General features: G+C 40.2%; 2 protein-coding genes across 2 annotated transcripts in view; one reads left to right on the top strand and one right to left on the bottom strand.

Annotated features, from left to right (window-relative positions):
• The window catches only part of STC2 (stanniocalcin 2), a 363863-nt gene that overhangs the window by 147515 nt on the left and 193855 nt on the right, over nt 1-22493 (bottom strand). The window lies entirely within an intron of this gene.
• The window catches only part of CREBRF (CREB3 regulatory factor), a 36414-nt gene that overhangs the window by 6576 nt on the left and 7345 nt on the right, over nt 1-22493 (top strand). The window contains exons 2-7 of the mRNA XM_063120618.1: nt 15552-15742; nt 16556-16681; nt 17347-18415; nt 20041-20235; nt 21138-21327; nt 21883-21956. Coding sequence (XP_062976688.1) covers nt 15629-15742; nt 16556-16681; nt 17347-18415; nt 20041-20235; nt 21138-21327; nt 21883-21956 — 1768 coding nt within the window. The 5' untranslated portion in view covers nt 15552-15628. The remainder of the gene's footprint in view (nt 1-15551; nt 15743-16555; nt 16682-17346; nt 18416-20040; nt 20236-21137; nt 21328-21882; nt 21957-22493) is intronic.

A 22493-nucleotide genomic window follows, 5' to 3' on the forward strand; every position in this document is an offset into this window, starting at 1 on the left:
TCAGAGGATGATCCTTCAGGTGCCCACGTCCCAAAACCACTTAGGATTTTAAAGGCAAACACCAGCACTATGAATTGTTCCTGGAAATGTTCTGAGAGCCAATGTAATTGTTTAAATGCTGAGGAAATATGTTCCCACTGAATCAGAGTTAACAGCCTAGTGGCAGTATTTTGAACTAACTACAGTTTCCGAGCAGTTCTTCAAAGGCAGAACCATGTACATATTTCAGTGGTTTAATACCAAAGTTACAAGCGCATGGATAATAATGGGTAGACAGTGGTCTTCAGCTGGTCCAGACCCGAGACCCACCTCGGACTCCTAACCTGCAAAATGGGAGCCATTTTCATAATTTTCTTCATGCCCCACATGGCAACAACTGCTTTGCTGCAACGCACCTGGACTGATCTCATGATCCACTTTTGCTTTGCGACCCACCAGTTGAAGACCACTGGGCCAAACTATCTCTGTCTTGGAAGAGTTGTAGTTGATGCACCAGCCTCAACTGTGTCCTCTGTGCCAAAGTGATCACTTGAGCCTCAAGTGACAATGTTGGATCTAAGAGTACTCTCAGACTGTGAAGTTGTCTCTTCAGGGGAAGTGCAACTCCATTCAGAACAAGTTAAACCCTGCCTCCCTAGCCCAACAAGCTGTTCACCTACAGCACCTCCATCATGTCTGGATGAGTTTGTGTTTTGGCCCTCATCCAGTCATTCCTGCTCCCAGCATTTCCCCTGCCTCACCTGACTCAGATGAAAAGGAACAATTGAGCTAGATGTCATCAGCATACTGATGATACCTCACTTTATGTATATGTTAAAGAATATGGGAGATGAGATGGGGCCATAGCTCAGTGGTAGAACACATCTGTGCATGCAGAAGGTCCCATGTTCAATCCCAGGCAACTTTGGGTAGAGCTAAGAAAAAATCCTGCTTGAAACTCTGGAGAGCCACTGCCAGTCAGTGTTAACAATACTGTGTTAGATGATTCAGTATAAGGTAGTTTCCTATGTTCCTAGATGGAAACTTGCAGGACTCCATAGCACAAATGCCATAGGACTAGTGCCATCTTCTGGAATTACCCATTCAGGAACTACTACAATGCAGTGTCCCCAGTTCCTGTTTTGGAGATCCTATCCAAAAGGATTATTTAATCAATGGTACTGAAAGATGCAGAGAAATCTAGGGAACTTAGCAGGGTTACATTCTTCCTGTAGTTCTCCCTTCATGTCAGCATCCCAGAGTGCAGGACATGGAATAATGGGCTCAAGTTACAGGAAGTCAGATTCCAGCTGAACATCAGGAAAAACTTCCTGACTGTTAGAGCAGTACAACAGTGGAACCAATTACCTAGGGAGGTAGTGGGCTCTCCTACATTAGAGGCATTGAAGATGCAGCTGGACAGCCATCTGCCAGGTATGCTTTAATGTGGATTCCTGCATTGAGTAGGGGGTTGAACTCGATCGCCTGAAGCTGGATTGAAATTCCATCAGGCCTCTGGCCAATGGTCAGGTATGACAGGAGTTGTAGTCCAAAATATCTGGGATTTGCCTAGGAGAATTACTGTATTGATGTTCAACATCTATATTACCCATGCTGTTCAACATCTGTATGAAGCTGTTGGGTGAGGTCATTAGGGGTTTTGGAGTTGGGTGCCATCAGTATGCTGATGATACTCAGCTCTACTTCTCCTTGTCATCGGAGTCAGCTGCGGCTGTGAAGGTGCTGGACCAGTGCCTGGAGGCTGTAGTGGGCTGGATGGGGGCCAATAAACTGAAGCTGAATCCTAATAAGACGGAAGCTCTGTGGATTGGTGGTTCCCGAGTCCGGGTATTGGGTAAGCAACTTGTTCTGGATGAGTTGGCGCTCCCTCTGAAGGAGCAGGTAGGTAGCTTGGGAGTACTCCTAGATCCATCATTGTCACTGGATGCCCAGGCACGGAGTACTTGGGGTCAGCTTCGGCTGATCCGCCAGCTACGGCCTTTCCTGGACAGGGACAACCTAGCCACAGTAGTGCATGCACTGGTAACTTCCCGATTAGACTACTGCAATGCACTCTACGTGGGGCTGCCCTTGAAGACGACACGGAAGTTGCAGCTAGTGCAAAATGCAGCAGCTAGACTGCTGGTGGGTACATCTTACAGAAGCCACATAACACTGGTCTTAAAGGAACTGCACTGGCTGCCTATACACTTCCGGTTGGAATTCAAGGTGTTGGTAATAATGACGTTTAAAGCCCTAAACTGCTTGGGACCTTGATACTTGAAAGAGCGCCTCTCCTTATATATGCCTGCCCGAGACTTTAGATCTGTTGGAGGAGCCCTTCTCTGCATCCCACCAATGCAACATATACGCTATGATGGGACAAGGGAGAGGGCTTTCTCTGTTGTGGCACCCCAACTGTGGAATGCCCTCCGCTTGGAGGCCTGATTGGCGCCAACATTGATTGCATTTCGACACCAAGTAAAACATGGCTTTTTAACAAAGCCTTTGATAGTTAAATTCACTGGCACATTGTTTTAACTGTTTTAACTGCTTTTACTGCTTTTAAATTATTGTTTTATCTTGGATCATGGTTTAATTTGTTTTTAACTGTGCATATTTATTGTTTTATACTGTATGTTTTTATCTGTACGCCACTCTGAGACCTTCATGATATAGGGCGGGATATAAATGTTTTAAATAAATAAATAATAAATAATATTGCTTTGAAAGGACAAATACACTCCTAATTTGCAGCAGTGGATAGTTGATATGTATTCATTGTTTAAACTTAGCTGTTTTTTGATGGTGTGGCAAAGATGAGGACTTCCATGCAATTTGGTCACAATTTCATTGATTGGTTGCTTTGTAATTATATTTTTGTAGATTTTTTTTTTTGCTCAATTTCTATTCATACTTTATATCAGATATTGAATTTGTAGTCTTTGTTAATTTAGATTATATTTGTCATCTAATACTTGCAATGAATTGATATTTGTATTTTCCCTCTTTTAATATTTTCTTTTATAAGATTAATACAAGTAAAGAAAAAATAACAACACACACACACAATATTCTGGGCCTAGGACACTTTCAGAACTGTCTCTTTCAAGAACAGCTTCATGGCCACCTCTTTCAAGGCAACCAAGACACTCTTTGTAAAGAGATGTTCACTACTCTATGGACCCTAAGGATCACTCCCTACTTGATATTATGAACCACCAGGTGAAAGGAGCACACATCCTCAGAAAAGCACTGTACAGATGCAATGGTGGTGGTGAAGTATTGCTTCTACACTGTCGTCACCACACAGAGTAGGCTTAGTAGTGCGTTTTACCTCTGTTTTATAAGACTGTCTCTGGGTTTTCTACCGCCTGAGTTCCATTAGCTCCAAGGCCTGACCTTTCTAAGAAATTCCTGTAGAAAGGTCACCATCAGTCTAAGCCTCATCAGGAAGTTGTCTGACCATGACAAAGAAATCAAGAAGAGAGCCACCATCCTCTGGACAATGTGAGAAAACCAAGCTGAGAGTGTGATCTGCTACATATGTTGGGACATATGTAGGCCCATGGTTGTCATGGTAGATGTGAAGACCAATCTGGGAATAGGGATTCAACCTGTGCTGGATGGGGTTACACTCCTCCTGAAGATTCAGGTTCCAGTTTGTGTGTACTCCTTGAGTTGGCCCTGAACCTGCATGTCCAGGCTTTGGTGGTGGGTAGGAGTGCACTTGCGCAGCTAAGGCTAGCATGCCAGCCATGCCTGTTCCAGAGATGTCTGATCTGGCCACAGTCATGTATGACTTAGTTACCATTGCGTTTTGGCTACTGTAATGTGGGACTGCCTTCAAAAACTTTTCAGGAACTTGAGCTGGTCCAGAATGCTGTGACAAGATGGTTGACCGGTTACGAAGAGCAAATGACTCCCTTGGTACAACAGTTTTTCCGGATACCAGTCTGTTTCCAGGCAGAATTCAAATTGCTAACCCTAACTCCGTAAAGCCCTATATTTATTTATTTCATTTCTATACCGCCCAATAGCCGAAGCTCTCTGGGTGGTTCACAAAAATTAAAACCATAATGAAACAACCAACAGTCTAAAAACACAAATACAAAATACAGTATAAAAAGCACAACCAGGGTAAAACCATGCAGCAGAAATTGATATAGGATTAAAATACAGAATTAGAACAGTAAAATTTAAATTTAAGTTAAAATTAAGTGTTAAAATACTGAGAGAATAAAAAGGTCTTCAGCTGGCGACAAAAGGAAAACAATGTTGGTGCCAAGCGAACCTCTCTGGGGTGCTCGTTCTACAGCCGGGGTGCCACAGCAGAGAAAGCCCTCCTCCTAGTATCCACCTGCCTCACTTCCTTCGGCAGGGGCTCACGGAGAAGGACCCCTGTGGATGATCTTAAGGTCTGGGCAGGTACATATGGGAGGAGGTGTTCCTTCAAATAACCTGGCCCCAAGCCGTTTAGGGCTTTGAATGTTAATACCAACACTTTGAATCGGACCTGGGACAAGGTTACCTAAAAGAATTCCTTCTCCCCTACAAGCCTGATTGGGTCTTAAGGTCTTTGGGAGAGGGCCTTTTTTTTTTTTTTTGAGACTGCTACTTTCAGCGGTGCATTTGGTGGCAATATGAGAGAGGTCCTTCTCGGTGGCCACTCCCAGGCTGTGAAACTCCCTGCTGAGGGAGGCTAGGCTGGCTCCTTCTCTGTTCTTCAACTAGCAGGCAAAGACTTTTTTATTCAAGCAGGCTGTAAATGGGTCGTTTGGTTTAGGTGCTGTTTTTATTCTGTTGTTTTTTGTTTGTTTTTAATTGTGTTTTACTGCATTTGTTTCATTATTTCAATCAAGTTTTATTTATGATTATAACCACCTTGAGTACCATTTTTCTTGGTAGAAAGGCAAGGTACAAATAAAATAAATAAACATTCCTGAATCTCCTCTGACAAAATCTCAGCATATTGTGGTCCCCCAAAACCACTAACATGAAGAACCTGAACACAGTTCCAAGACCCCCTCCATCAGCTCAGGCAGGGGGATTGTTTAGACGTTCTTGAATTCCCAGAACAAAGTACAAACACTAAAAACTGGAACCTATCCATCCAAGAAGCCTAGAGAGGGAGATGAAATCTCTATAGACCCAGGAGTAAGCAACCTGGTGCCTTCCAGATTTTTTGGACTACAATTCCCATAAGCTCCTGGTTCTATGGTCATGTCCATCCTTTGAGCTGTGTTGGTGTTGCACGGAGTAGCTAACTGTGTACAGCTGAGACAGAGCCACTCCTCCCAGCTTGTCTGTCCAGGCCTTGGTGATTCAAGCCCAGGCAGCTTCCTCATCCATAATCAAGTCATGAATGAGGGAGATTTTATTAAGCATTAAGCAGTAACATGCTTGTGTCCAAGTGCAAGTTGACAGGGCAGCTTATTTATTACATTTCTGTACTGCCCAATAGCCGGAGCTCTCTGGGTTACTGTGATTTGGAAAATGACTTGGAAGGAGGCGCAGATAGTAAACATTTAACGTCCCTTCCCCTCATCTGGTGCACACAACCAATTCCCATTGCCATATTTCTATTTGCCTCTAGTGAGTGGAATGGGAGCACTCCATCTCCCCCAGATAATGGATACTGAGTTTCCTTGGTACATCATGACCAAACCAGTAAGAGTAGATAAAATCTACAACAGATAGTTAAAATGCAGTACTCTGTTGGTATTTAGCATTAGAATTAGAGTGCAAATTGAAAATCTGATAATTGAAGATTCTCTATTTCTATGCTTTGTTTCATACTAGAAGGCTATGCTGGATTAACCTCTTCTCTTTGTTTCTAGATCATGCATCACTTGTATATTTCTTTAGCTGTTTCACTTTCTGTTCTATTTTAGATTTCATGCATTTTAGGAGAAACAGCAAGTGCTTCCTGTCAGAGCAAGGATAAGTTGTTCTGTTTCCATAGTTTTATTTCTACAGCACTTCTGTTCAAAGTACTATACAGTACTGTTCAATGCTGCTGAGCAAATACATGGTGTTTTCATTAAACGGGCTTTCCCAGTCCACTGTTGGCCAACAAAAGCTGATTTTATCATTAACACTTCAAAGAATACATTGGAATATGTAATTCTGCTTCAAATAAGTTCTTAGCTCTTAGAAATGCTGATGGGGAAAAGATCGTTCTTTACTGAAAGTGTTCTTAATACGTGATCACCATGAACGGTTTTTCAAGCCCAACTTTGAATTGGGCTTGGAAGCAAACTGGTGCTGGTTGGATATGTTCTTCCCATTCCACTCCAATTAAAGGGTGCATTGTATCACTCTGCATTTTAAAGAAAATTCATGTAAGGTGGTAAGATGACAAATGGGTCCTTTTGTTGGCTGCTAGCTGCATAAAGTTCAAGACTGAATGATAGGATTAAATGTCAAAATAGAGGGAAGTAAATAGTGGGGATGGAGCACTAAGAACCTCTATTGGTAGGTACATGTACTGCTTATTCACATACAGTTTGAGGTGTAGTGAAGTAACCATATTTTTTGCTTTCAAAATATATTTAGAATATTCCAAGCAGTCTGACGAATTCCAAAAGATTCCCTCCAAATAGTATGGCTGGGCAATAGAATGGCAAATGAGATCTAAGCTAAATGGACAGTAATAGAAACGGGAAGAATGTAATGTGCTCTGATGGATTTTAAAATTCAAGAAGAAGAGACCTTAAGGGTCATAGAAAGTATACTCTGAAAACATCAGCTCAGGGTTCAGCACTGCCTTCTCTACTCCAAATTTCCCCACTCCAGAAGTGATTTTTCACTTCAAAAAAGAAAGGCTTCAGGGCTGAGTTGCATGTGTTTGTGTGTAATGTGTGGCAGGCCCCTTAAATACTCTTCTGGCCTCTAATATCCCTATTCTGTCTGCTATCAACCTTGCCCCCTTTCAACATAGAATTTTAATCTTTAGCCTCAACAGCATATGCACCTCTTTCTGCACATTGGGCTGTCTTCAGCCATGGGCTATCATCTGTACTTAAAACATTTCTCACTGCTACTATATGCTGCTGTAGTGGCTACATTTGCACCTTATTGCTTAGGTTATCTATCAGTGCTGTACTTGCAATAATATTTTCAGGAATTTCTCAATGAAATGTAAACTCTGAGAGAAGAAAATCTTATACATAACCGTAATGGAAATTAGGCCTAGTTCCCGCAAATGGCAGAAGAGATGGAAGAATCTGGATGACTAATTTAAAGATTTTGGGGACAGGATTGTATTCTAACCTTCTTTCCAACATTCTAGCTTTCTATATGCAGTTTTTTTAAAAACATGGAAGCAATGAACCTTTCTAATACCCACCTGCAGTCTAATATATTGCAGTCCAGAAATGCTTTGCAATCTCATCTGTTTGTGCAAAGTAGGCCTTGCAAGTAGTTTAGTGCTGGGATAGGCAACCTGATGCCCTCCATATGTTTTGAAATACAACTCACATAATCTATGCTAATCGGCCATGCTGGTTGGAAATGGTGGTAGTTGTACCTTCAAGAGTTTTCTACAACACTGGAGGCTAGAAAATTTCGTAATGAAAGCAGAAAGCCTCACACATATGGAAGTCCAAAGGTGAATTTTCACTGTTTACTTTTGTGACCATAGGACTGGGAACTGGAATCTCTGATTTTAAATAGTCTTGTCAAATGTAACTGACAGTGATTTGGACTAGTATTTGGCATCATGCTTATGTAATGTGTGGAAGCAAAGTATCACTGTGTAGCCAGTGACTTACTTGAAATAAATTCTTGCATAAGGACACATTCATAACCTGAAACAGTTTTCATAATCTGGCACCATGGCCTTGAATGCCAAAGTTGTTTGTCAAAACTATTAATAGAACAGATGATTCTTTTGTGCATTTGAAGACTGCCTTGACTCTAAAGTGTTCAGTACTCCAGGCAGCAAATGGAAAATGATATTTCTATAAATACCACTCTCAGAATTTGAAAGGCCAACTTCTAGAAGACAGAAAATTTGTGGGAGCAAGAACTCCTGACAGAGACTAGGAAGTCTGTAACTTGCTTATTTTCCTAGAAAGTCTGTAGTTTTGAACAAAGAATCCTTGTAGTCTTCCACGTCTTCAAAAAGAAAAAAGGAGTTTTTCCCAACAATAAATCAGTTGGGTGCAATTTTCAATTCAGTAGTGAGGTGGATTCAAGCAGAGTGGTTAGAGCAGTAAGAGGAAAGGGATATGAAATGTAGTGTGTGGCTAAACCGGTGCTACAGACATAAGGCAGTTGGCAGGAAACTGCACATACTTGTGGCAGTAGAGAGGAACAGATGCATTGCAAAGGAGAAGACTTCCTATATCTGCCGTAGTTGTGCAGAAGATGAAGTTTCAGCAGATGTTGCTCTTCTCCCCATTCATGACAATCTGCACCTGCCAAAAAATCCCTCCTTTGCATCTTGCCACTGTTGTAGCAGTTTTCCTCCAGTGCAGGAGCTTAGTGCAAAAATAATGCACTACCAGCTGCTTACTTCAGGAGGAAGATGTATGTATATGAACATTTGAAAATAACCCAGGAGAGATGCTCTGAAAGCCCAGGTAGAGTAGGTAAGACTTACTGATTTTTATTTAAAATATTTCTTGGCCTGCCTTTCAGGGCAGAAGCCCTCCCCAGATGGCTTACAGCAATAAAATGAGTCTACTCATGAATATATTTGAATATGATTGCAAAATTATGGTGAAAGGCCCATCGAATTTGAGATTAAAGAAAAGTATGGTATAGCCACACTTGTGTACTCTTCTGGTCACCCCATCTCACGAAGAATAGTGTAGACCTAGAAAAGGTGTAGAGATTATTACATCTGTGAGAGATGGGATCCATATAGCTGTGTAGGAAACATTCTTCAGAACGCTATGTTTAAATGTCCCAAATATGATGGGCCATAAAAATTACATTATACAAATTTACTCATGAATAGTTCTGTTGATTTGAGTCTTACCTGTTTCATCTGGACTGTGTGAGAAAGTGTGACCTGGGTGTCCTATGCAACTTCGCCTGAAATATGTGGCTTGTGCATGATTTTAGCCTTGCTTGTCACTAAGATCCTGTACTATTCAAAAAGCTCTCATACCAAATCCTCAAAGAGTATTTTCAATTAGGGAATAGTGAAGCTTGGGAGTTTTCCAAGGTCCAAACTCAGCATATTAATTATGAATGTGACTTCTGAGAAGGAAGATTTTAGAAAAAATCATGAGCATGTATATCTTGTGTTGTCCTCTCTTTCAAGCATATGTATATCTCCTCCTAAAATCAATGTGCTTAATTTTTTGTAAACCACCCAGAGAGCTTCAGCTATGGGGCGGTATATAAATGTAATCAATCAATCAGTCTGTAAATTTGCAAAAATGACGTTCACATGCATGCACACTTGCTTTTAAGAAATGCTCATATTTTCTTTTGTCAACAGCTTGGTTGTGGCACATTAATTTTTTGAAAGAGATATACATGCATGTTTGAAATACAGATTCTGTTTTCACTACTTTCAGCAAAGTTGTGTTGAATATATCAATTCATTTGAACTCTGAAAAGTAGGCTGGAGTTGGTTAACTGTAATCAACACAAGTTTTGAAACTACAGGCTACAAATACAACGAGGAACAGTTAATCTATAGTCGTGTGAAAAAGAAAGTACACCCTCTTGGAATTGTATGATTTTACATATCAGGACATAATAACAATCATCTGTTCCTTAGCAGGTCTAAAAATTAGGTAAATACAACCTCAGATGAACAACAACACATGACATATTACACCGTATCATGATTTATTTAACAGAAATAAAGCCAAAATGGAGAAGCCATGAAGCTATATACGAGGTCTGTTTCTGCTATTCCCGTTACATATTTTCTAAGAGTAATAATGCTAGCAGCTGAGAACAGAGGCCAGATGATTTAAATGGAAACATCCATTATTTCAAAAGCTTTAAGAGACTACAAGATGTTAAAAAAAGGCTCTTCCAAGAGATGATTCTGTGCAATCAATATGAAGTTGGGCATAGCAAAGGTTTGTTGTAGTCCAAATACGTTAGGAGGCACTGTGTATAGCTGGTATGCCTATTGACAGAGTTCTGGAATTTCGTACTAAAATTTCTTAAACTTGATGGAAACAAATGATGGACATTTTAAAAAAAGTCTTGTATATTTTGCAGAGCATGTTTTGGTAGAATTAGAAATGTCCACATTAAATTATTTTGGCCAGGAAAGAGTTTGGAACTCAGTAGAAAGAGAAGTATTAACAGCAGAACCTACGTTCCATGAAGTGCTACTAGATGTAATAGGCAAAGAAGACCCTCCCTTGTGTACTTGAAATGTTTCTCCTGATCACCTATGGCTTCCAATGGGAGCTTCACACTGGCTGGGTAAACTGTACATGGGTGTTTAAGGATGTGCATCTGTTATTCACACTTTATGTGCTTGCTGCAGGTAAGTTTCAAAACCTATGTTGATGAGTAAGCCATGACAAATTTCATTGCTGTATAAAGTGTGGAGTTGCCTATGCCTATAGGAGAAGCATCTAAACAGAATAGGATTATCTGTAATTTCATTTTAAACTCTTTAAAATGCTGGTGTACTTGTTGGTCTGTACAGTTACTGGATTTCACAATAGAAATGTCAATAATTCAGCTAGCATCCCATTCCTCATGCCTTATGACTTCAACTTATTATGTAGTACTCAGTGTTCTGCATAGGCAAACTTTCCCTAAAGTTATGATAATTAGGCTGTATTTAAATTGTACAATGGAAATTAATTGATCCAAAAAGCTGCAGTTTTGTAAAATAATGTTTGTGAGAGCTATATTTATAGTATTGTTGTTTGTGATCATAATGGTGGTAGCACATGGATAAAATGCTTTGGAAAAGTTCTATTTCATGTGAATGAACTCTAGTATGTGAATGACATTCTGTTAACCAATAATAGCTTAGCCAAAGATTTCTTATAGAACTGATGTAAGTGGTCAGAAATGAGCATGCTATCCCTTTTGCCTGCCTGCTCCTGCATGGCTCAGGTTTTGATTTTTAAAACTTAATTCTCATAATGAATGCACATGAGCTTTCAAGCTGTTCTGCAGCATCCTTTAATTTAATATTTGGTTTTAGCCTTTTCTTGGAGACCGAGACATATAGAGAGTGAATTACTAAATGGAAACAGAATATCTGGATGATAGGCATGCCAACTTGAATTTATCAACATCCTAGCAGATCTCATTTTATGGCAATCATTTTCTCTATCACCCTGCATGAAAAGTAAAGAACTTAAAAGGACTTCTTTCAATGAATCAACTTAATTGTGGGGTTTTGCATCTGGGGTAACTAATGAGAAAACACATTTCTGCTACACAGTGTGAAATGTCACAGTGCTGAGTGGGTTATTCTATAGATGTTCTTTTGCATAGTATTGCTGTTTGTGGTATACTGAAGCACACAGTTGGTGCCTTGAGGCAACCTGCCAGAAAGCTTAAACATCAAATTTACCAAATAAAGCTGCAATAGCTGGAAAATCTAGAACAAAGATTTATACTTTAGCCTTTTAAAAGAACCTATTACACAGTTTCCAAAAGAGTAGATTTATTGAAACATATAGCATTATTGGCATTCTGTTTTGTTTAATTATTATTGAGGTGTATTGTAGGGGTTTTTGAGTGCTTTATTGAGCTTTTCTTTTACTGAAATCTGCACTCCAAAGCTCTCAGCCAATTATTTTATTCACTATGCCTAAAGTTCATTTGTATTTTATTTAATAGATTTTTAGAACGCATTTCAGGATAAATTATCCTCCCAAGGTGGTTTACAATAATAAGATCATACCAAAAAATACAATATTGAAATAATAATATAACAGGAGCACACGAATCAGATAGAACAGTGGTCTTCAACTGGTGGGTCATGACCCAAAAGTGGGCCACAAGATCAGTCCAGTTGGGTCTTGGCAAAGCTGTTGCTGCCATGTTGGGCATGGAGAAAATTGTAAAAATGGAACCCATTTTGCAGGTTTAGAGTCTGAGGTGGATCTAGGGTCTGGACCAGTTGAAGACCACTGAGACAGAACAATCAAATAAAAATCAGCAGCATGTAAAACAACAATAATATAGTTGTAGTGGATAAAATAGTTACAGCACCATAAATCATGAAAAAGCCAACTGAAATAAAAAGGTCTTTAGACTGTTTGAAAACTTGATTTACATATTAGGGCAACGCTTCTCATATTTGAGGAAGTTTTTATTTTTTAATTAAACTTTCGGACACACTTCTCTGTAATGCCTCAGGTTTTGGCTTTACAGTATATAACAGCAGTAAGAGCTGTCCACCCTCTTCTAGTTCTGCATTGGTTCCAGGTGTGCTCCCTCTGAGAGCAGTTAATGCTGTTGTATCAGGAGAAATTAGGTGGTTTAATCACACCTTTGGTAAAACCATCAGCCCTCAGCAGAGGCTGATTTGAAAGGGGACCAACCCCAGACAGTTGATCGTGCAGAACCATTGCCCATATGCAGACATTCAAAATGTGTATCCATGGAGGGGAAAGGGAACACGTACCTTGGTTCCACTCAATCTTCCTGTGTGTACTGGAAAGGTCTGAAGGGAGATAAGGAACCTATGTCCAGGTGAACGTGGGTGTAGAGCTCACATGATTGGGAACCCTGCATTATTAGAGTTTCTGAGCACAATTACATTTCCCATAATCATGGGGAGATCGTGCTTGGAGGGTGTGTGGCTGCGGCACATGTCACCATCTCAATGGATACAAATCTCGAATGCTTGCATAAGGCTACAGTGGGCAATGTTTTCTGTGAGTGGGTATTTTGGGGTTCACAGAAATACTTAAATTTCTCACGGCACAGTCTGAGGCATTGTTGTGTTAGGGTGTACCATCTCTCGAAACAAAGGCTTTTGGCCCATGTTAGACTGCATATTAAAATTAGGGTGCTGTGGCTCCTCTTGAAGAGAGATAGCCTGACCACAGTTAACCATGTCCTGCTAATATCCTGTTTGGTTTACTGTAATGTATTCTATATGGTGCTGCCTTTGGAGACTGTTTAGAAACTACTGTTGGTTCAGAATACATTGACTAGATTACAGAACTGGACTCGGCAAATGGAACGTATCAGCTGCACAGGCTCCTGCATTGATTCCAAGCACAATTCAAAGTGCTGGTACTAATAAGCTTACCAGAGTATTAAGATCTTCCTCAAAAGCCCTTCACCACTTACTTCACCTCTAGCAGTGGAGGGATCCAGAGATCAGAGGTGACCTTAATGATTGTACCCCAGTTTAGGAACTTCTTCCCCAGGGAGTTTTGTCTGGTGCCAAGGCTGATATCTTTGCAGTGCAAAATGATTTCTATTTTCTCCAAGCCACTTGGATATGTTGATATTTTGTTTTGCCTTCTGCTGGTGCTTTGCTTGCTGTGCTGCCTAATTAAATTTCTTTATTTATTGTTTTGTGTTAGTCTTGTTAGCCATTCTGAGAATCCTTCTTTGACTTGGGCAGGACACTAAAACATAAGATAAAATATGAAGTTAAAATTAAATAATCTAGCAGTTTATTGATTCTAAAACAAAATTCTACACAGAGATGCAAAACCCACGAGGTTTCAAATGAGAATATATTTGCAACTCAGTTTTGATGCCCTGCTAAGGTCTGCCCCACTGTTGCCTCTATCCTTGTGTTCAGCCTAAGACTTTGTCTCTTTCAGTGCTAAAATTGAAACCATCCACCCTGGTTTTCCTGGTGTCCTTCTCCCTAGCACTTTTCTTTCTTCTCTTTCCAACCCTCTGCCTCACTTGATTAGTTGACTACCCTTTTGTCTTCATCTGACTCCTCCATGTGCCCCTGTTGGTCCCCTCCTAATTTTATCCCTCCTCTCTTCCAAATTATCAACCCGTCCCTCTACTCTGTCTCCTCGTTCAAATATGTTACTGTCTCACCTAGTCTTTTTTTTAAAAAAACCCCCACCTCAAATCCTCCTCCCTCTCCAGCTACCACCCACACTCTCTTCTGCACTTTGCCTCTGAACTCCTGGAGCATGCTCCTTACTCTCTCTTATCTTGACTTTTTCGCCTCTAGCTGCACTCCTTAACCCCCAGCAATCTGGCTTCTGGTCTCCACACTCCACTGAAACTGACCTCACAAAAATCCCCAATCATAACCTCCCTGTCAAATCTAAAAGTCTCTATTAAATTCTCATTATTCATGACATCTCTCTGCCTTTGGTACAGTTGATAACTCTCTGTTGCCTGATTTTTTCAGCCTGTGCTTTTTAAAAAGCTTGCTTAAGCTTGCTATTTTCTTTTTGAAAGAAAAGAAGTGTCTCATTGCCCCAAATCAGTTTGTTCTTACTGCAAAAAGCACATGTGGGAGCATATTGACACCAGGGGGTGATTTTTGCTTGAAGCTGGTCTCTAGGATTCTGTTCTCAGGTGCCTAATTTTTCGTTCAATGCTTCCATAGGGGAAGTTCTACTTTTCCTCTCTCCTCCCCCCCCGGGGGGGGGGGGGGGGCTGGTCTCAAATTCAGCATGTCCAAGCCTGAACTTTTCATGTCTCCTCCAAAGGCCTCCTCTCTTCATACACTTTCCATATATGTTGACAATTATCACCATTGACCCAGCTGAACAAAGCCATGTCTTTCGCTATTTTCTCCCCACATCCAGTCCATTGCCAAGTCATATCATTTCTCCGTTTATGCTATTGCAGAAATAACATCCCCTTCCTTTCTACCCCTTTGGCAAACACTCTGGTTTCACCTTAACTACTGTAACCCTCTCTTCTCTGATCTTCTATTGTCTTGCTTCAGTTGTGTCACCACTATCCACCACTGCCAAAATCATTCACTTCTCTCGTTGCTCTGATTGTGTGACATCCCTCCTTAAATCCCTGTGCTAGCTTTCTGTGAGACTCTGAGTCAGTGTAAGTTCCTCCATTCATAGATTCAACCCCCCAGGGTCTTGCACCCCCTTATATTTCTGCTCTTCATGCATCCCTGGCCATGACCGTTGCTCCTTCAGCATTAACTCCCTCAGCTGTCTGAAGATCTACTGTTCCTTTCACCAACTCGGCCCTTTCTCCCTGGCTTCTCGTTATGCTTTCAGCTGCCTTCTGGAACACCTTTGTGATGCCACTTCCCTTATTTCCTTCATAACTCTTTAAAAGCTTCCTTTTCTGTAAAACCTCTTGCACAACCCCTGATTCCCTTGCCCTACTGTAACTAAGCCTAACTTACATATATCTGAAATGTAAATTCTTTCCCAGTTCACTTATTTCCCTCCCTTTCTTCTGCATTGGATTTCAGATTGTAAGCTCCTTGTGGCAGGGGCCTGGCCTCTTGCACTTTGTAAAGTGCCACACTGATTGTAGTAAATAAATTAATATATAAACAACAGGCTAAGACTGGTCTCCTAATTTTGTTCTAGCTTTAGGTTTTATGGTTATTAGGTAGTGGAAAGTTCCCTTCAGAAATGATTCAAGAAAGAATCCACATTAGATGTACAATGAATTTTTGCTTTTGCTTTTGTTTTTATTTCATGCAGAAAGTCCCCAGAGAAAGAAGAGTTCCATGTAGTCAAAGTAAAGCTTTTTCTAGAAAAAATCTGTAACTCCGCATTGCATGAATTATATGCTGCCTACTGACCCCGAAGAAAAGCTGGAACAGAATTTGCAAGGAAAGAAAAGAAAAAGTTCAGTGTTTGACTTGGAGGACCTGGGCCTGGAAATGCCTCAGGTAAGCGCCCAATATTTGTATCTACTTCCAGCAGTCCTATTCAGATGAATTTTAAGATGTTTGACTGTTATTTTAATATTGTATCAGGTTTATATGTTTTTAATCAGTTTTATGTATATTATGGTATTTGTACTTAATGTTCCCCGCTTGGATCCAGAGGGAGAGGCGGGTAAGAAATGATTGTTGTTGTTGTTGTTATTATTATTATTATTATTAAAGCAAGAAGTCAAGAAATTGCAGTCATCTTTTGTTTGTTTTTTTGTTTTTGAGGGAGAGAGGGAGATGATGTGCATAGTATGATAGTGGAATTCCCCTTCCCCCAGCACTCCACCCAAATCTACTCCAAAAGGTGTAGCGGGGGCTGGAGCTAATTTAGGACACACATTGGGGGCTGCAAGGGGTGGACAGGACGGGAAAGTCTTGTTGTGCCAGTGGAAATCAGTTTGTCTGACGATAGATTGAACCCATAACGTCTACTGGTTCACCCCATCCACATGCGTAGTGGCACTCTCAAATAAGTGTAAAAGATTAACGAAACAAGGCTTTTCTTGACTCTTCCTCAGTAAGGTTTGTCCTTCAGTGTGCTTGATCATCTTATCTTTAATAATTATTTTATATAACATCTTTAATAATAGAATAATTATTAGGATATGAAATAATATATTAATGCTTTTTAATAATAATGGGAAGTATTACTACCCAGAACAGTTGTTAAGCTAACTGGCCTATAGTTTCTTTCATCTCGCTTTTTAAAAACTTTTGTTATAAAACTGGGGTTTTTTTGTGTTTCAAACTAATAATAATCTATTGTAGCCTAGTGTGAGTGGAATGGACCCTCCTTTTGGAGATGCCTTTCGGAGCCACGTGTTTTCAGAACAGACTTTGATGAGCACAGATCTCTTGGCTAACAGTTCTGATCCAGATTTCATGTATGAAGTGGTAAGCTACTTTTATTTTCCTCTGACCACATAAAGCATAGCTTAGCCTTTCTTTAATGAGTGGAAATATGCCTTGCGTGGATCTGTTCAATTAACGCCAGTTTAGTGTGCCTTACTTCCATGTTGAATTTAATCGCTGATTGCAGAAGCCTCAATTCATAAGCTCAGCAACAGTGGCCGCTCGCCCATGAAAGGCAGACAAAGCTAGCCATGAAAAAAAAACATTGACATAACCTTCAATTGAGCATGGCTGGCTGGGGAATGCTGGGAGTTGTAGGACTTTTTTCTGTCTAAACTTGCATAGGATTGTGTCCTAAGTGGCTGTTTCAGAGAGGAGTTGTTTATGGTCAATTCGAATTGATGGGGTTTCCTTACTGGTAAAGAAGTATTAGGAACTGTTGACTTCTCAAAAGCCTTAGACTCAAAGCTGACATACAACACAAACTTTGCATGTGTACTTGGCTGTCTCACTGTGTTCACTGAGTCTGTTTTTTAGAATTACAACTTTAAATCGATTTGTATTATCCCTTTAGAGACTTGCGGGTTTTGAAGGTATAGTAAATTAGCCTTTTAAAAAGTGTGGTTAGGGTTGGGGGGTGGGATGAGAACCTGCAGAGAAAACACATTTACCGTTATTTACTAACTTTCTTTAACCTGTTTGTGTAGGACAGAGGAATGGATTACCAGCAGAGTTCCAGGGACAACCTCCTTTCTGCAGAGGACTGTAAAGATCTTGATAACCTGGAGTCTTTTACAGACATTCTGGATACTGAAATGTCTTTCTCCGGAAACTGGGAGCAGTGGGACACTTACTGTGAAGATTTGACGAAGTATACAAAATTAACCAGCTGTGATATTTGGGGAACAAAAGAGGTGGACTATTTGGGTCTTGATGACTTTTCAAGCCCATACCAGGATGAAGAAGTGATAGGTAAAACTCCAACTCTGGCTCAACTCAACAGTGAGGACTCTCAGCCTGTCTCAGATCCACTGTGCTACCCAGAATTGCTGTTCAGTGTAAAACAAACCCAGTTAACTTCTCTGCCAACAAAGAAAATTGCAACCAGAGCAGCAGCCCCAGTTTGTTCATCTAAGTCTGCTCAGGCTGAGGCACCTTTATCAGAGTTTGCCCAAAAAGCAAGCAAGCCCAATTCAAGCACACAAATCATGGTGAAGACCAATGTGTACAATAACGAGAAGGTGAACATTCATGTTGAATGTAAAGACTATGTCAAAAAGGCAAAAGTAAAGATAAATCCGGTGCACCAGAGCAGGTCTGCCATGAACCAGGCCAACACCGATGCTGCAAAAGAAAACACTTGCTACTGTGGAGCTGTAGCAAAGAAGCAAGAGCGGAAAGGGAATGACTCCCTTCAGTCTCACAGTGCTCCTGTGTTGCCTTTTAAAGAGACTCAGGCTCTGCTCCTCACTCCACCCCAGGAAACTCCAGGACTAATTGCTGAAGAGAGCAGCCTCTCTGCCAGCACCTCTGTTTCAGATCCTTCACAGAAAAAAGAAGAACATAACTATTCTCTCTTTGTCACTGATGGTTTGGGTGAGCAGGCAGGCAAAGCTGATCCTGATGAGGATGAAGATGACGAGGAAGAGGTAGAGGATGAGGATCATGATGAAGGCTTTGGAAGTGAGCATGAACTGTCTGAAAATGATGACGATGAAGAGGAGGATTATGAGGATGACAAAGATGATGACATCAGTGATACTTTCTCTGAACCAGGTAATTGTTTGTTGTGGTCTAGAGCCAAGCAACTGAAAGGAGAAGGCCAAAGGGAGGCATTTTCATGTTGGCAAGGATGATGCACTTTTTGTAGAACAGTTTGACATTAATTTGCAGTCCTAATTCTGCAGGCAATCTCCATTATCTTGTAAAGGACTAGGTGCCCCCCTCGCCACAGCTAATCAGAATAGCTTACATCCCTGACTAAGGGGACGGAAAGAAGCAGAACCTAGAATGCAGCAGTGTTGTCTTGTTGGCCCTTTCTTCTAACTTTAGTGGCTTATCTAGGACTAACTAGGATGGTCTTGTTTGATAAGCTGTTGAATGGAATATATTATTAGACTCCTTAAAATTTCCATTCAAACACTGGAAAGACAGTGTTTGGTAGAACTAGTGATTATTGACCATAACACACTACATAGTCATTGTCATATGTAAAGAGGTGAAGAGCGCTTGGATTAAGTTTCTCTTAAGTAAATGGCAGGAAAAGCATCTTGCTAATAAGGAAGGAGCAACAGAAACATGGCCTATTGCTGTAAATGGCTAAATGCGATTACTGCTTTCTAAATATTAAGATGAACTTATTTCTTAACATCTAAAATATTTGGCTCTTTCTGTTGCATAGCAGGTATAAAGCAGAAGTTAGGCCTAATGGGAATCATTCATGAGCTGTAACTCTCTAGCAAACAGACATTTATGTATATCTCATCTTAGCTTCTATTTTGCCTGAGCATAAGAGATGCCAGGCAGAAATTACTTTTTGTGGAAAGGGCATGTTGCATCTCTTCTGTGAAGCCATTTATAAATTTTAATAGTGAGACTAGAAAAGTTAAAATGTTGGTCAAGAAGAGTGACAGTTGAGAAGGAGGCAGAGGAGCTAGATAGGGCTCCCTAACTTTTTTGGGATCAGTGGGCACATTTGGAATTTTGAAAGAGTGTCATGGTCCTCTCACAAAATAACTGTCATGGGGTGGTTGCTCATTCATAAAATGAGCATGGCCATTTACAAAATACTCATTTTCCCAGAAGACAAACTGGTGGGACTAGAACTTTCCTAAAACCCTAAGTACAAGGCAGAGGTAGGATCTCAGCTCCATAGCATAAAACCACTTTTTTGAACCCAAATAAAGATAGCGCTGGAGGACAGCACTTTGCTTTGCAGCATGACAGCCTCCCAGTTAAAAAAGGAGTCATTTTTTAAAATCTTAATAAATTTAATAAACATCCAGAGGAACAGGGAGCCTAGTGGGCACCAAGAGAGATGTGCCCACAGGCTCTACGTTGGAGATCCCAGAGCTAGGGAATTGCTGCTGGCTCCTGCCTCTGCTTAAGAACAGAAAGGCTGAGAGAGGTTTGCCTAATAAAATTGCTGATAATTCTTCACCAGCAGTCAGCATAAAGAAAGATTTAGACAGTGGGCTGTATCAGTGTTGATCCTACTTAGAGTAGACCCTTGAAATGAATTAGGCTAACATTGGAAGAAATTGGCAAGCTCCAAAGTCCCATTTCCCCCATTATTTCTATCCCCACTCTTTACCCTTGGCTTTGAGTGGAGTCTTTTTCCTCTGTCCCTGCTCCTCTTGCTATGGGGAAATTGTTAAAACAAAAACTTTATGTATATTTAGGATATGAAAATGATTCCATAGAGGACTTGAAAGAAATGACTGCAATATCTTGTCGAAAAAGAGGCAAGCGGAGATACTTCTGGGAATATAGCGAGCAACTGACCCCATCACAGCAAGAGAGAATGTTGAGGCCTTCGGAATGGAATCGAGATACATTACCAAGTAACATGTATCAGAAGAATGGCTTACATCATGGTAAGCGCAGTTCCCTAGTAGATGCTGTTGCTTTCGCTCTTCCTGAAGCTTGTAAGAACTCTTAGCTTTGAATTGCGTAAGGAAGATTGTCCTCAAGCAATCTTAACTTTGTTTCCAGTTGGGTTGGGTTGTACAGTCAAGAAGGTAACCTGCCTTCCTTTAAAAGGAAATAGAAGCACTGGGAAATTGAGTTTCTGAATATTTATTATCAGTATTTTAAAGCCTCTTCAATGCAGCTCTTATTTATTTTACAACTTAGTCATGCATCTGACTTTTGATCTCTTTCCCAGTAACCATAGTAATTTGTTGCGGTAATGGGAATGGGTGGGAGAGACAAGACAAACTGCTTCTGCTTTTGCCACTTGGAACACAGTTCATGCTACTTGTAGCAAAGGAAGCCTTTCCTCTGCTTTCTTGTGCCCTCAGTTGGATCTTATAAGTGTTGCTTCTCATCTCCCTCTTTGCAAGTAAGGATTACTAAAGGTCTGTATTTCTAGGCATTAACTTTCGTGGTGATACAAACCTAAAGTTTTAATTGTTGTAGTAGTTTTATTATGTTGAGGATAGTTTTTTTTAAATTCTAAACAGCTGTGGACTTCTTAAAAAGAACTGAAGTAAAAAAAATATTAAATATATAGAGGCAACATGTTGTGTCATTTCTTTTCTCTGAGTGTCCACCTTGCATCCACCACATTCTATATTTTTCTCCTTTGTGCCCAATTCCATTGCTAGTGTGTCTTATCCTGATCTGCAGCATCTTTAGAATCCTAAACAAGCCTATCATTTGTATTAGATTATGCACCATGAGAGGTTGTACGTTAAAGGATATTTTTACAATTTGGATGTAGCTTACAGTATTCTAGCAACTTAGCAGATAACCTGCTGTTATATGTACTTAATAGGGAAATATGCTGTGAAGAAATCACGGAGGACTGATGTAGAAGATCTGACACCTAACCCTAAAAAGCTACTACAGATTGGGAATGAATTGAGGAAACTCAATAAAGTGATCAGTGATTTGACCCCAGTCAGTGAACTTCCCTTAACAGCTAGACCAAGATCAAGAAAAGAAAAAAACAAGCTAGCTTCCAGGTAACAAGGTTTTTAAAATAAATTGCTAGTTTATAAGATTATGCCCAGTCCACGTGAAGGCTTTTTCCTTCCTGACAAACATTTTCAGGCTGTTATATAAGAATGAAACCAAAGCGTTTGGTTTATTTGTTATGCAAGTCACACCTTTGTACCTTAGAAGATGACCTACTTAGAAATGTTCTCAGGATTGTGCCTAAGCATATAGTTATTTTCTCTCTCTCCCCACCTCCCATGGCAAACTTGAGGGATCTCTGATTATGATGATATGATGCGTGCAGATTGCATGAATGGTTTTAATTGCATAGCTTAGTGCATTTCTAAAAGTTGTCATAATATTCTGTTGCCATATATACCTGCAGAGGAGTATGATTGTATTGTCAATGAAGCGAGAAATGTGTGTTGGAAGTGGAAATGTTCATGCAGTATCTTAGCCTCTACATTTTAAGATCTAATATTTTGTAGCACTTGTGACTGCTAGTGCACTTGTGTGGTAAATATCCTGATACAACTAGATGGATATTCTCATTTTCCTTTCTTTTTCCTGCTCTCCAACAGGGCTTGTCGACTGAAAAAGAAAGCCCAGTATGAAGCCAACAAAGTGAAACTTTGGGGTCTCAACACTGAATATGGTAAGTCTTTAAAGAAGAAAAAGCCTTATTCCTTGAAATAACTACATGTGATTTGTATTAATCTATCAAGATCCTGAAGTTTGGTAGCTTTCTGTAAGTGTGTTGTCTGGACCTCAGCTCATGAAGTTTCAGAGCCACTGGTCTAAATAGATAATTGGTGGGTTATTCTGTCTAAAAAATAGTTTCAAGATTTTGGAATAATAGCATTACAAACTAAAGATGTAATAGTGTTCAAGTTCTTTGTCAGGCCTATTGGTGAGTGGCAATGAGGGAGAGGACATTTCCGGTTATGGAGACTCACTTATGGACCTCTCTCCCTGAGGAGATAATTCTGCAAATTGACTGGCACCCACATTAATGTCTTTTTGGGGGTCCCAGGCAAAGACTTTCCCAAGCTTTCAACCTCTGTTGTATTTCTTTCTCTTCTATGATTGTTTTTAAGTTCTGCCTTGTACTCATCATCATCTCATTTATTATGGTCACAGACCAGTAAAGTTAATGAAAGACATGTAAAAGATAATTAAAAAGCAGTGTAAT

This window comes from Elgaria multicarinata, chromosome 3 (assembly GCF_023053635.1).
Source record: "Elgaria multicarinata webbii isolate HBS135686 ecotype San Diego chromosome 3, rElgMul1.1.pri, whole genome shotgun sequence".
In the NCBI taxonomy this organism is placed as follows: Eukaryota; Metazoa; Chordata; class Lepidosauria; order Squamata; family Anguidae; genus Elgaria; species Elgaria multicarinata.